The sequence below is a fragment of the Triticum dicoccoides genome, chromosome 2A, assembly GCF_002162155.2.
Source record: "Triticum dicoccoides isolate Atlit2015 ecotype Zavitan chromosome 2A, WEW_v2.0, whole genome shotgun sequence".
Classification (NCBI taxonomy): Eukaryota; Viridiplantae; Streptophyta; class Magnoliopsida; order Poales; family Poaceae; genus Triticum; species Triticum dicoccoides.
This window is the reverse complement of record NC_041382.1, coordinates 40,009,427-40,024,154: the sequence shown is the minus strand read 5'-3', so window position 1 is coordinate 40,024,154 and position 14,728 is coordinate 40,009,427. Positions and strand designations below refer to the sequence as shown.

The window sequence follows — 14,728 nt, the reverse complement described above, 5'->3', positions numbered from 1 at the left end:
CAGCTACAGAAATGCTGACGCGTGGATGCCTATTGGTCCCGGTTGGTGCCACCAACCGGGACCAAAGGGTCTTCTGACTGGGCTCCGCGCACAGGCCACGTGAAGGCCCATCTGTCCCGGTTCTGAATTGAACCGGGACTAAAGGGACAGGGCATTAGTACCGACCCTTTAGTCCCAGTTCCAGAACCGAGACAAAAGGTCCTTACGAACTGGGACAACAGACCCTTTTTCTATCAGTGATTGGCCATGCCCTTAATATTCGATGATAAAGAAACATGATATGGGTGGTTAGGTAGAGGATATATATAATGTCTCACCTATTGCTGCTACTATAGCCGTGGGCAGTACGGGTTCACAGCCTCTTTCACTCTTGCCGTCACCTCTTCGTCCGAAATTGCATATACACTTATAACCCCCTTCTGTATCATCGCATGTCCCTCCATGACAAGGATACATTATCTCATGCAATGTTGTATTTGGCCATCTTCGTAATGCACACTCATCAATATCTGAAGAAAAAACATAGAGCAGTGCACATTATCGGTCTAGTGAATGAAAGTTAAGAGAGAACAATTCACTATTTTTTTCAAGTTTTTCTTCTCGCAAAGTGAGTGAGCACTAAAAGCTCCTGAGATCCAAATTCTTTCTCGATATCAGATTTCAAATTACTCGGTGAATGGAATATACAATAGCAATGGTGTCATCCCCGCAAATTTTTTTTTGTAGTGTGACACATAAAAAAATTAAGTTTCCTTCAGAAAAATAACATAAGTGCAGTTAAGTATACATACCCGTGCATCCATTTTCTATGTATGGATTGCCGGTGTATCCCCTTGAGCAATTGCAGAAATAGCCCGGTGCTTCATTGCTGGCATTCACACAATAGCTGTGGGTGCTAACACAAGCGCCGTAGGTAATTGTTTCCTTGTCATCACCTTCTGGCTCCGGCGGGCATGCCCCATCCCTAATTGCTCAGTCAAAAACAAGTGGAACGATGGGGTCACTTGCGTTTTGTCGAAGTCTGCTGACGAACGCCATACTTCCAATTAGGTCTGCTTTTCTGTAACTGTGTACCTGTATGACAAAATCAATCACGGGTACTGGTAAAGGTTGTTGCAATGGTATATTTATATAAATCACTATTATCCTTCTGTGTTGGTTCTGTAAAATAAAAATTCAAGTTTCTCTGAGCACCACATCCTTTCATCGTGATAAAATTATGGTCTGCCAGGACTCTGGACGAGCATGGCGTGTTCTTTGGCGCGTCCGCCCTGGTGTAAAATGGAGTCACTGATCCGACGACACTAGAATCTTATGCTTGCAGAGGGGCGATGGTGCTGGCGTAGTATCTTAGCCCTCTCGTGATCTAGCTAGGCCTCTTAAAGGTCAAGAGGCGCACGGGAGATACTTTTGTTGCTGGGCAAGGGATGCTTTGCCCCATTTTCCTTTTTTCTTTCCTTCCTTTTCTGGTAACCCATGTTGGCCTTTGTACAGTTTTCCCACTTTTCTGGTAACCCTTGCTAATCGAGTCTCAGTCAAGTAACAGAACATATAACGAAGAAGAAATAAAATACAATTTTTTTTTGCATGGATCTTCATGTAAGATCTCATGAATAAAGCATCGACCAAGACTTGGTTAAGTCCTTTTAATAATCCCGTTAAAGAAATAGCAGTGCTCCTGCTGGTTAAGTTTTAAAAAAAGCCCTCTAATGGTATGTATATCGATCCTCTTAACATTAGTACTCCCTCTGGAAACTAATACATAAGACATTTTAGGTGTTATTTTACAGAGGGAGTAACAAATAAAGCTCCGTTCGTTCCTGTGAACAATAACAAAAAGTCGCTCCCCGACGAGCAACTGAATTACCCCAAAATATACTTCCCCTAATAGATTTATAGTTCGAACAATTCAGTCCATTTTTTAGCTGAGCAACCCTTTTGCCGATTTGGACAACTTAGAATTGAGTAAACCATAGAAAATGGGAGAAAATTGCACGATTTGAAAAGAAAAAGAGTTATTCACGTCGTCATAATGGAGCGCGTTACGACTTACCAGCCTTTGGAGGCGACGAAGGCGTACTGGCACAGGTTGCCGTGCACCGGATTGCTGCCCTCCTCGTCCTTGTTCCAGCTCACCTTGACTTGGTTGAGGCCGGGCGTGAGTGAGGCCTCGCAGCAGCCGTGCCCGCTGCACGGTGTGCCGTCGGCCCCGGTGTCGTTCACCTTCTCACACGTCGTGATACAGCCGGTGAAGTAGGCCGTGTCGCTGCGTCCGGTGAGCTTGGCCGTCGAGCTGCAGCCGATGGCCGTGAACACGTTGGCCGACGGCGAGAGCAGGAACGGCGGGGAGATCTTCATGTCCATGTTTTGCCACTCTAGTTTCTTCTCGCCCGGCACCACGCAGCTGAAGGTAAGGTAGTTGTAGACCACCATCTGCGCCGTCTCCAGCGTGATATTGGCGACCTTGACATTCTCGCCCGTGTGCAGGGTCGGAGGCCTCGTCTCCTCGTTACAGGTGAGTGCGAACTGCGGACATGGGCGACAGCGAGCACCTTTTGCCGACGCCGAAAGGGTAGGGGATGTCTATGTCCCGCACTTGGCAGGACAGTTTTTCCGGTCTCTCAACAGTGTAGATGCCGGCACTGGTGGAGGAGATGGCGCGCCGGACACGCCGGTGCCGAGCAGCGCCGCGTAGCAGATAGCTAGGAGGAGCATGGTCTGTGGCATGGCTAGCTAAATTTCATAGGAGGCACTGCCTTCCTCTCATATCGGTATATGTAGGAACGGAGACTACATGTTCAGTGGTTCAGTTAATCAATCATTGCGCTTGCGCTTGTGGGCACACTGGTTGTGCTCCACGTGGTAACCCTTAACTAGCCAGTGGAGTACGTACTTCGAATCAAAATAGAGAGAGGAGCAGGAATGATTGAGATATTGTACAGTTTTTCAGGTAATTCAGAGTTCTATTAATTTCACTAATATATCTATATACGGCTCATAAGAATGGCTCTGGGGAAACCCTTCTCCAGCTGCCTCTGCCCTCCGAGTCCTCTTCCCTCGCCGCCGGGCAATGCCTGCTGGCGGCAGGGTCTTTTTGGCACAACCCCTCGGAGCCACCTGACTCCTGCTCCCTCACCGCGGCGCCTCATGCCATCGGGCAAAGCCCACAGACAGCTGGACACGCCTAATTGTGCAAAGGCCAGATGTATGTTCATAGTTTTTGTATCCCCTTGATGTTTCATAAAGATAAAGGAAAAGAATAACAACGGTGATCCAAGCCGATCAAATGTTGATCCAACACATCGAGCTTTTTTCTGTGTGTGTGCTGTACTGTTGTTTGATCCGTAGGATTACAAATCATTTGAAAATTTTATTATAATTTATTAGCATCGGGTTCCATAGAATAGTATACATTCATCTGAATCTATAGGAAAAATAACTTGTGTTTTTCCCATTGTACAAGCCAATTAAATGTCCTCTCAATTCGGTACTCCCTCCGGACGAAAATGTTTGTTAGGCATGAATTTTTAGGCCTACAATTTGACTAACAAAATTTGTATAATATGCCGTGAAAATTGTATGTTAGAAATTTCATTGGACAACGAATATAACAATATGTTTCTGTAACATATAATACTACATGTTTTGTTAGTCAAAACGAAGACCTGAAAACTCATGCCCAGTTTGTAAACCCCGATGATGGTAGTATTTAAGATGACGTGAGTCTATAATCCTGTGCTGGTAGCTGTGTACACTTTACAAGCTGTATGCAAATTTTAGCTTAACTTTACACCCGGCAAAATAAATAATATTGAGATAGAACAGCCGAGACATAGGCAAGAGGTGTTTTGAGATATAAGAGGTGATGCAAATAAACAGACATGTAGATTGATCATGTCTGAGTTTTACAAGAGGATATTGCTAAGCTATGCTCTTGGGGAATCTTGGGAACTGTTGGAAAATCAATTATTACAGATATGGTGGCCCGGTCTTTTTATCCGGCCCTTTGGTGCAGGAAGAAGCGCCTCATTTTCTGCCCGGCTGGAAAGACATGAGATATGGACTCCTGCACCATGGGTCCATAGCATCAGTCCCTTATCCACACACCCGAGCCCTTCATGTCCCCCAAATGGCCATGGCGGGAAAGCAAATTATTGCCCGAGACTCTCGCCAGTCACGCTACCGTCTCCGTCTCATTTTTGCAAGCAGCAATCATCGACGACGGCAAATACTTGCGCCCAAAAGTTTTGGGTTCTCGTTACACAAGCATTCTTATCCCGAAGCCATGATGGCTTCCCTTTTACGATCGCAAAATAGCCACATCGTCAGATAAGACTATATGCACTTAGCAAGGGTGGCTTTGCCACATCGCCACATAAGATCCTCTGGGTGATTGCGTTTCTCACTAAAGTGCTCCACATGATGTTGACGACACTGTCATTTGAAGAATCGGTGCGCGTGTAGTCTACTTATTCAAGAAGTGTCTTGGGAAGTTGGGATCACATGTTTCATTTTTTGCATTTGGTCTCTTAACCCTATTCTATTGCGCAACATACACACGAGCTCAACAATTGAGGACGCATAGTGCGAGTCTGTGTCAAAGCTGTGGTATGACGCATAGCGTCTGTTGTTATGTCGATTATTCAGGAACAGCGGGATCAATGGTGAAAGTGATGGAACACTTTGGACGGGTTTGTCCACATTCATCCGTGTCAATCAGTTGCAGGGCCTACTTATCTCCTGGGTTATCACCATATAAAGCATTTTTTTGTAGACCCGAATTCGATGTTATATTATTGATTTATTTGCTGTGAGTATTCACCTTATCAGGGCTATCGACAACGATTGTCGTTGCCAGCAGCTCACTTTACTGTCAATCAGTAGCAGGGCCACATATGTGGTGAGTTATCACCCTTAATGCATGTACACTTCCTTTTTCTAGACACAAATAGAAGTATGGGTTTATCAGGGCCGTGCATCCTTCTGTCGCTCGTCCCTATGGGAGATGTACAGAATGAAGTAGGGATTAGTATTTATTTGGGACTACTCTGTACTCTCCACACAAATCTGACAGCGAAATAAATTATATTTTCATAAACTGAATCATGATGTGTTCTGAAATATTTATTTTCAAGGATAAACCATGGAGAGGTGCATAACATAGAAGAGGAGCCAAGACGGCCGATACAACTGATACAACGTGACACACCACACACATTCACCACCATTACAATGACACACAATTCGCCTAGTCCAACTCAAGCCATGAAATGACCCACTTTACAGATCAAAGCGAAAAAATGATCGGACTATTAGGTATGCCAATGTTTTTCCGGCTCTGGTTTCCTGTGTCCATCAGTGCCAATCAAAGACCAAACTATCCACACACACAAAATTGTGTTCATGATTCTTCACTGAGCACTGTGAACATATCTCATCTGCAGGCGAAAATGCATGTGTGCCTCATAGATTGAACATGTCCATGGCTTGTGAAGGTTGAGATCAGCGTCCGTAAATTAGCAAACCAAATGAACAGTTTTTTGGGGGTGTAAAGACGACATTGCTCAAGCAAACATTTCTCAACTGTTTTCTCCGCTATATACATTTCTACAGTCACCCTATTGAACTATCATGCCATTTCTCATAACAATTCACATGCTTTGTTTCAGTGCTTCGGTTCATGCTCCCATATGAGTGACCTCTCAAGTGAAAACCATGGTGTTGCAGGCAGCCACTGTAGAATTGAGGTATTGTACCGCTACCACCAACCGTACCATTGTAGTCTGCATCGCGACATCCATGCTCCTGTCATGGACCTAGGGAAGCCAAGAATAAATTTATTGTCAAATACGGGAGTATATTCAGTTTAACATGATGGGCGCGGTTGATACATAGCCGAAGATGGAGATGGCATCCCTAAGTTGAGGTGGAATTATGCAGTTTCCGTCAAAAAATGGGAAGAAACAGAGGATGCTTAGTTTCTTTGATGTTTCTGCTCAGTCTTGTATCAGACACTCGTACCTGCCAACACAAATACACAGAAAGAGATGGATAAGATAGCGATTATTGCCTATTATGCTTCCTCTTCCTAAGGGTCCGATCCATGGCCTACAGAATACATGCTCTATGATTATTGCGAAAACAGAAATCCCGACATGGTTGATCCAGGCGCATATATAGATTGAGTTTGAAAAATCACCTCCCAATCAAGGGCACTTGGCTCCACAGTGAGTGCACCTAGCTAGATTCTGCACATCTCGTTAGAATGTCACAAGTTATTTGTCCTACTATACAGGTTTGATAACCTTTCCGTCATCGAAAATGAAATCTGATGTCAACGTGTTTGCTTCGATCATCGTGGATAGGTTTCTTGGACAGTGCAACCGTGGAGTTATTGTCCATAAATGTTGTGACCTTCCTTTGCTCTTGGTGCATGCCCTGCATGTATGCAAGGATTCGACAGGGCTATGCCGTGGCCATCTGCTGCCGCTGCCTCAAAGTACTTCGCCTCACATCATAATTATGTGACGATGTTCATGCAAAGAATCTCTTTCTTGGTGGACGTCAAATAACATATTAACACATGGATAGAATATCATGACACACTTCTATCTTGCAAGGCAGAATACATCGAAGCAGCGACCGCGGTGCGCCATGGCCTATGCCTTAGATGACTCCTTTTCAAACAAGGACGGTCAAGTTGGGGCTGGACAACAAATCAACAATTGTGTTGTGCGACAATCCTGTCCACCATGACCGAAGCAAACACATAGACACGAGATTTTACTTCATTGTTGAATGCAGTGAAGAAGGAAAGGTGCACATCGATCGATCCTATCAACATGGATGAAGAAGTTGCTGACATTGTAGCCCTCATAATGCTAATCAAGCTGATGCAGAAGCTAGGCGCGATCTAAGAGCCTTGGATGTTAGTCCGGGATCAGATCACTGACTCGAACCGGTGGATGCCACTACTAACACACGCGAACTCTTGGATGAAAGACACTGGTTGAACATTGGCAAGAAGATGGACATGCAACTTTTGTCCCACTTAATTGTCTCTCGACTCATTCTTCTCTTCCTTTTATAAGGGTTAGCAAATGCACGTCCTAAACTATTCATGGTCTATAATCATGCACCAAATAGTGCCACTGCGTGCAACCTAAAAATAAAAATACTCGCAAGGGATCAATCCACACATGTTGCTCGACAAATATGACATGATTCAGTCAACAGATCGGAGCCACTTAATTTTGAAGCGCTAGAACCTTTAAGGGGGAGGACTGAAAAATGTACCAGTGGCGCAAAACAAGTGAGTCATATGAGCTTGTCCCTTTTTAGAGAATACATGAGCTCATCCCTATAACTTCATTTTGGTCCTTTGGCACACAATGCGTGGAAATTGGAAAACATGATATACTAGTTTTATCACTTCGTGTGATATTAAACAAAGATTAGCTTCCAATTGGTTTCACTCAGCTAGCATTTGTAATTTTTGGCATGCATGCATAAGTTGTACTTCCTTCCAGAAGTTACTAAACAAGAAAAAGAATGCTTGGGCCAGCGCTTTCACGTGGCATCTCTTCGGAGAGAGCGTCAAATAGGAAAGGCCTTACCTCGCTATTCCGTACGTTAAACGTGGAATAGGAGGAATCTTGGAAAATAACTTGTGCGTGGCTGAGTGGGTGCGTCTATCCTTAATGAGTTAGGGTATGTTGCTCTTCCTCTCCCCTCCTATTTTGATATGTAGTTATATCCCAGCCAAATCCTATTTGACGCCCGTTGTGCCGGCTAAAGGCATGGGCAAAAACGGGCGCACCCCCAACCTCTATCGATGCTACATGGGTGGGCTGACTAAAAGGTATATAGTTTATTTTATTTTATTTTATTATTTTAAATGCACGAACTTTTTTCAACATCGTTGTTATTTTTCGAAATTGATGTTTTTCCAAATTCGATGAACTTTTTCAAAATAGATAAACATTTTCAATGTTTAGAACTTTTTTACAAAATTGCTGAACTGTTTTCAAAATCAATAAACTTCTTCCAAGTTTGTCAATCTTTTTTTCAAAATTGATGAACGTTTTTAAATTTTGAAGATTTATTTTTTCAAAATTGATAATATTTTTTAAAATTGGTAAACTTTCCAAATTGCTGATTTTTTTCAAATTTAGAAAAGTCAATGATCAAGGGTCAACTGCTGAACGAACGATCTAGCCTGCAAAAGAATCTGTAAACACATAAAATGTTTTGATTTCTCAGTTTTTTAAACCTGTACACTCTAAGACAAAGGAAGCAAAAAAATCGAGCAAAAAACTGGTGCAGACGACCTTTTTTTTCAGAAAACTGTAGACCTTTATTAAGAATGTTCATAGGAATACAAATGATATCGGGCAAGATAGAAAGCCACACGTGGTGCCCGGAGGAAAGTGAAGCAGCAGCCTAGGCCAAAGAATGGGCTTCACCTTTCGCAAAAAAAACGCCACGTCGCCTCTGGCGCTCCACTAAACGGGCTGGCCCAACAATGTAGCTCCATGGAACAGTTTTGGGATGATTCTATGGACCGATTTTAGAACATTTTGAGTGTTTTTTCCTTCTTTTGTTTCAATGTGTTTTGTATCATTTATTAATTTCAAATACATGTTGATTTTGTTTAATAGTACATGTTGTACACTTTTTGTATACACGCGTAACATTTTTTGATACATGTTGAATATTGTTTCAAATAGACACTAAACATTCTTTCAAATACATGTTTGCAGATTTTTATCAAAAAAAAAAGGGCAACCTGGTGCATGTAGCTCCCGCTTGCGCAGGTCCAGAGAAGGGTCCTACCACTTGTTGGACATTTTTATCAAAAAGTGTTGAACATTTTTAAATACATGTTGGACATTTTTGGATGATACTAAACAGTTTTTACATTGTGTTATTATTTTTTAAAGATGTCACGAAAATATTTTTGGAATGCATGAACATCTTTTTGAAATGGTCAGAAATATATTTTAAAATTATGTGAACAGTGTTTTTGAAATATCATGAACATATTTATGAAACACGTGAATTTTTTTTGAGTACATGCTGAACGTAAAAAAAGATGAACATTTTTTCGAATACACGTTCTCATTTTTCTTTACATGCTGAACATATTTTCAGGAAATGAGACCCTAATCTACGTACTCCCTTCTCTTTACTTTTCATGCGAGTTCTTCTCCCAAAAAATGCTCACTTCAGAACTTGAGAAAGATTACCGGATTATTCATTGCCAAAGATTGCAGTGGTCGTCGATTGTGACACGACACTCATTCATTGCCAAAGATTATTTCTACCACTTGAGAGCTCTGAGGAACTCCCGTAGAAACTTGCACGATCAACAACCACTGTAATTTCCCTTATTTCACTGTCTATACAACTACACAATGTTACATATATGATAGATAGTAGCACGCATTCTCGTCGCTGTATCAGCACATCAGTTACAAATACGACTGCACAACATCTCAATGTACGATTTAACTTTGTTCTTCAGAGCCCATCAGTAAATTTGCAGTTATATGCACATGGAGACTTGCAAGTTAACCACTGAGCCTCCTCTTGGATTCACAGATGTAAGCGCAGGCGATGACGGCAACCGCAACCGCAAAGACAGCGGTAGTTCTCGTGACAGCCCTCTTGGCTTTGTCTCTGCACCCCCACGCCAGTAGGGTAGCGCGAGAAGGCGTGAACCCGAGCTCGGAAAGCTTCTTGTGTGACTCTGCGTAGTCCCTGAAGAAGGCATCCTCATCCTGCGCGAAACATAATAATCCCACACGCTAAGCAAGATGAATGTAGCACACAGATTGGAGATATTCTGAATTGAATTCTGTTTTACCTTTGCGTATAATTCAACGAAGCGACGGAAATCGGTATCTTCCACGAGAACCTTGTCTGTAGGCAGCTTGAGTAGCCCATTAGAGTCCCCTTTCAGAAGCTCACTGCAGCATATACAGAAGATGAAGTCCAACAATGCCAAGGTTGTTCTGAGCTGATGAAGTGCAATCTACGACTGGCATAACTATGCTTACACGAAGTAGGAGTTGTCGAACTTCAGTGGATCTTTTGTCCAAGCACCGTCGAATCCCGATCTGTCGGGACGAGCTTTCCCCTAAAAACGTACAATGCAGACCAATAGTCTGAAGAACCATGACTTATGAACAATTCTCTCAATATGAAAAAAAGGCGTTGTCGTAGTACCAGAGTATGGCCACCCGAGAGTGCCACTATGTCCTTGTCGGTCAAGCCCATTCGGTAGAAAACTTCCCTGAGGTGTGAAGCACCTGGTCACATGATAAACATAAGCAATTTTCAGTTCTCTTTTCTCTTTAAGCCAATGACTGTCAGACGCAAACTCTAATTCAAGCGCATTAGTTAAAACTGTTATTTGGGCAGCGCAATAGTAAGTTTTTGCATCCCACATTTCATTCACGAAGAGAAACAATGTGCCACTGGAATCTACTAAATATCTGTGTAAGTTGGTTACCTTGCTTAGCATCTGGCAAGCGTCCTTCCTCAATGGCAACTGAAGAATCCTGCAATACATGGTTGCTATTGGTAAAACTGATGTTTTTTTCCCGACAATTAATAGAGCAAATGTTGCTGCTGATTTGATGAACTTACCCTCCTGCCGGGGACGAAATCTATGGTTGGTCCACCGGTGACCTCGACGGCCACGACTCCGGCGAGCTGGTACAGGTCGGCGTACGTGATCTTGGGGTGCTTCTGCTTAATTGGCTCTGCACCACGGGCATTCAGTTATACTTGCTTAACTCGATCAGAAACGAAACTCTGAGCATAACAAAACAGAATCTGACAGTGCTGACCAAGAAGGTCGACGGCGATCTTGAGCCCTGCATTGGCGGCGTGGCGGAGCTCCTCCGGGAACCTGATGGAGCCGTCGGGGCCTCCGGTGATGGTGTTCTTGTCGAAGGTGCCGGCGTCATGCCATCTGCACGCACGCACCATCATCGCCGTCGTCGTTAAGCTACAAAATGCTAACATGAACGTGCATTATGGGGATGAGGAACTCACGCGAGGCGGAGCATGATGGGGGCGCAGCTCTTGCTGGCGATGAGCGCGCGGAGGTCCCGGCGCGCCCTCTCGATCTCGGCCACGTACTCCGCGTCCACCACCGGCCCTGTCGCCGACGACATGGCCGTCCAACGTGTAGCTTTCTCTACCTCTGTTTTGATGACTGGGGGAGAGGAGTCGGAGTGTTTGGAGCAGGGGAAGGGCGCGCCGCGGTTTTGTAGCAGACGGGGAGAAGAAAAGGGGGGACAGCAGCAAGGAAGGAAGGAAGGAAGGAAGGAAGGAGGGAGAGGGAGGAATGGAATGGAACGGAGTGGAGTGGAGGTGCGGAGAAAGCATGGGATCTCTCCAGATGAAAGCAACGTCTTCGCCATGGTTGTGCTGATCAAGTGATTCCCGCGGTTAATCAGTGGGCGGCAGCGTGCAGAGCTTTCTGCAAGCTTCTCCTCCCGAGTTTTAGCTTCTAGTACCTTCCTTTGGGTTTACACATACAAGTCTCCTAGGTATTTTAAGGCTAATTTGGATTAGTAAGACCCTGTTTGTTCAGGCTTATAAGCTTTTTCACTTTAGCTTAAAAGTAAAAAAAAAAAACTTCAAAATAGAGACTTTTGGGTTTGGCTTTTAGCTTATGAATCAATGTTGTTATATGAGGGTATAAGCCAAAAGCCAAAACCGAAAGCCTCTAAATACAAGCTGTTTGTTTTTGTTTTTTTATATCCAAAGTGAAAAGGCTGTAAAAGGTGAAGCATAAGCCCAAACAAACAGGGCCTAACTCTCCTAGGTCTTTGTCATGTCCATGCTCACCAAGTGATTCCCGCGGTTAATTAGTCGATGGCAGCATGCAAAGCTTTTCTACTACTTTGTCCTCCTGGGTTAGTTTCTACCTTCGTTTGAATTTACAAAGTCCCGTGGGTATTTTGAGGCTAATTTTGATCGTTAATTTAACTAACAAATATAGTATTTTCTTTATTATATGTCATGTAAAATATATCATTGGCTCGGTTTTCTCGAAACAAGTTGTCGACCTGCTTGTATATAAAGCAAACCACCACATCCCAACATCAAGTCGAAGTACAAAATAAAATAAAATGTATGTTGGGACAACAACACAAACTTCCTTCCCACCAACGGTTTTTTGGTATTGGGGGAGCTGAAAATTTTGCCTCCAAAACTCCATATCTTGGGAAAGAGGTTATTTTAAGGGGAGTGGTATAAATTTTAATACGACCGGCCGTTTTGCGGGGTTTGAAATGGCATTTTTTCGCCCAAAACCATAATGTTGCGGTTATTTCATAGTTTTGAGCCTTTTACGGGATCTGCTAGAGATGCTCTAAACCTACTTTTTTGTCTGGAATACTCAACATACTTACGAGCTTGTCAACCGAAAATGAGGTATTGTTTCAAGTGGAAGCATTTGAAACAATAGAAGTATCTAAAACAATAGTGGGTATCTGGAGTGAATTCCACTTTTTACCCTGTAGTTGTACATTTGTGACACTAATTACCCCATCAAATGAATATTTTCCTAGAGTACCCCTTTTGGAAGCTTTGGACCCTCATTTACTGATGCATGTCCATCATGCATGGTGTGAGGTGACGCCCGAGGTCCAAAAATAAGTGGACGACGATGAGGAATGGAACAGATGGACAAGAGAAGGCTGAACATGATCGTCAATGTTGCCCTCGGATCTTTACATTTTTTTTTTCGAATCATTGACCCAACATGCCGATCCTATCTAACATAAACAAGGAAATGCGAAACTAAGGTAAAACCGTGTTCAAAGTCTTCCAAATCTGATTTTTTTTATAGACGTCCCACTAAAAGGTGTAATATGTGTCACAAATATACAACTACAGGGTAAAAAGTAGAATTCACTCTATCTGAAAACACTCTCCAGATGATTCCTCGTGGAGTGTTGTACATTATGACAGACAATATGACAATGTTTGTGTGCCTTAGTTTCCCCATTGCCTCACAAGCCTAGCCAACTTTCTCTAACATATACGTGGAGAACACAAATTAAGGCGATTCTATTCTCATAGAGAATATTGAGGCATTAATTGCCAATTTGCCATTGCCAGCATGGAAGCAAATATGACCTAGATACCTCCTCAAGTTTGGTTTAATTCTAAGCTAAGAATCACTAGAAATGAAGAACTTGTGCTAGTTGCTCTAATTTTCATATACTAGCACATACTCCGTGATTTATAGAGCGCCATGAGGCACACGTCGGTGGGTGCAGAAGCTTGGAGGGTGATCTCTTCCATCATCTCACAACACTCCAATCACTTCTTACCCATCTTATGTCCTTGAACTTTATTATAGCTCTCATTCAAGCATGCCTGGCATATATATTCTTTCTTTGAAAAAGGTGTAATCGGAGATTTGGCACTTGGAAGTGTCAATTCAGATCAAGGGGAGGACAATGTTGATTGGTCGGTACTGTTTCTGCAAGCTTCAACATGTGTAATATCATGTTACTTGTGTCCTAGTATCGTGCTGAGGGTTTAGGCTGTTATATATTACTTGTCATATCTATAGTTCCGTTAGAACGTCTGTTCTTCTAGGTATATAGATCCCATTTGGAACACAATAACTTAAAATGTAGTAGTAGGAAAAATACATGACCGAGATGTCATGTATTCTAAATTTCTCTCTAAAACACTTGAATACTCCAACATGGTCAATTTGGATACCTCACAAGAAAAACTCAGGAATTGTAGACACAAATGGAGAAAACATAAGGTAAGACATCGTGTTTGTTTTCCTCCAAAATTCCGCTGGAATCGCCCCATTCCAAGGAATCTTGGTAAGCCATTCCTTTGTTCCAAATGGCATGTCGATTTATTTTAATAGAATTCAATACTTCAAAATTCCTAATAGATATTGGAAAACAAACCACGTTCGTTAAAGACTATGATGACATAATGATTACATAAATACAAGCACCACAACCTTCTCATAGAAGTAACATTGTTCATTTTTATATTAAAAGACAAATTAACTTGTTGTGAGGGCAAAAACATAAAAATTGGTGACATTTTCCTCACTGGCAAATTGGATATCCGGAATTCGTACAGACCTTGACTCATTCCGCATGTGTCACCATCGCAAAACTAGGATCTGATTCAGCTTTCAACCCCCCTAGAAGGCTGTACGTACAGATTGATTTTTAGATGGCACGATCACAGCACTACAAGCCGTTCAATGTTTGCATCTGGGAGTGCGGTTCTTTTCACGGCAAGAAGATTGATTATGCACTTGCATCAGACAGAACTACACCTATGTAGAATCTCCTGAAAAAAGAATTAAAGACGAAGTGTCTACTAAGAGCAACCAATTACTCGCATCAAAATTTGCACCTTCCCACCCTAAGCTAAAAATTAAGGGAAACATTTGGCATCGTCGTTCGCCGGTGCCCCTCGCTCGCTCGCTCGCTCTTTTCCACGTACGCTAGGTGGGCCTCGAGCGAAACGTTTTTTTTTCTTCTGTGCTTTTTCTTCCTCTCGCGAGCGCCTCCCTCTGGAAGCATGTCCCCTCCCCCCTCCTCCCGAGCTGCGACTGGGCCACCACAATCTCCATCGCCGGCGGCCAGGCTCCCCTCGTCGGCTGCCATGGCTTCCTGCCACCATGGCCAGATCCATCCCCTACCTCGAGCCTTCACGC

General features: G+C 43.1%; 1 protein-coding gene and 1 pseudogene across 1 annotated transcript; both read right to left on the bottom strand.

Moving 5' to 3' along the window:
• The window catches only part of LOC119357524, an 18,542-nt pseudogene extending 15,543 nt beyond the window's left edge, over window positions 1-2,999 (bottom strand).
• Window positions 3,000-9,367: 6,368 nt separating this feature from the next.
• Window positions 9,368-11,332, bottom strand: LOC119358815 (probable L-ascorbate peroxidase 3, peroxisomal). The gene is made up of 8 exons (XM_037625223.1): window positions 11,065-11,332; window positions 10,857-10,981; window positions 10,654-10,769; window positions 10,517-10,565; window positions 10,231-10,313; window positions 10,062-10,141; window positions 9,869-9,971; window positions 9,368-9,782 (listed from the first exon to the last, which is right to left on the bottom strand). Exons 1-8 carry the CDS (start codon window positions 11,184-11,186, stop codon window positions 9,573-9,575), a joined length of 888 nt encoding a protein of 295 aa, XP_037481120.1. The 5' UTR covers window positions 11,187-11,332; the 3' UTR covers window positions 9,368-9,572.
• Between the last annotated feature and the right edge of the window lie 3,396 nt (window positions 11,333-14,728).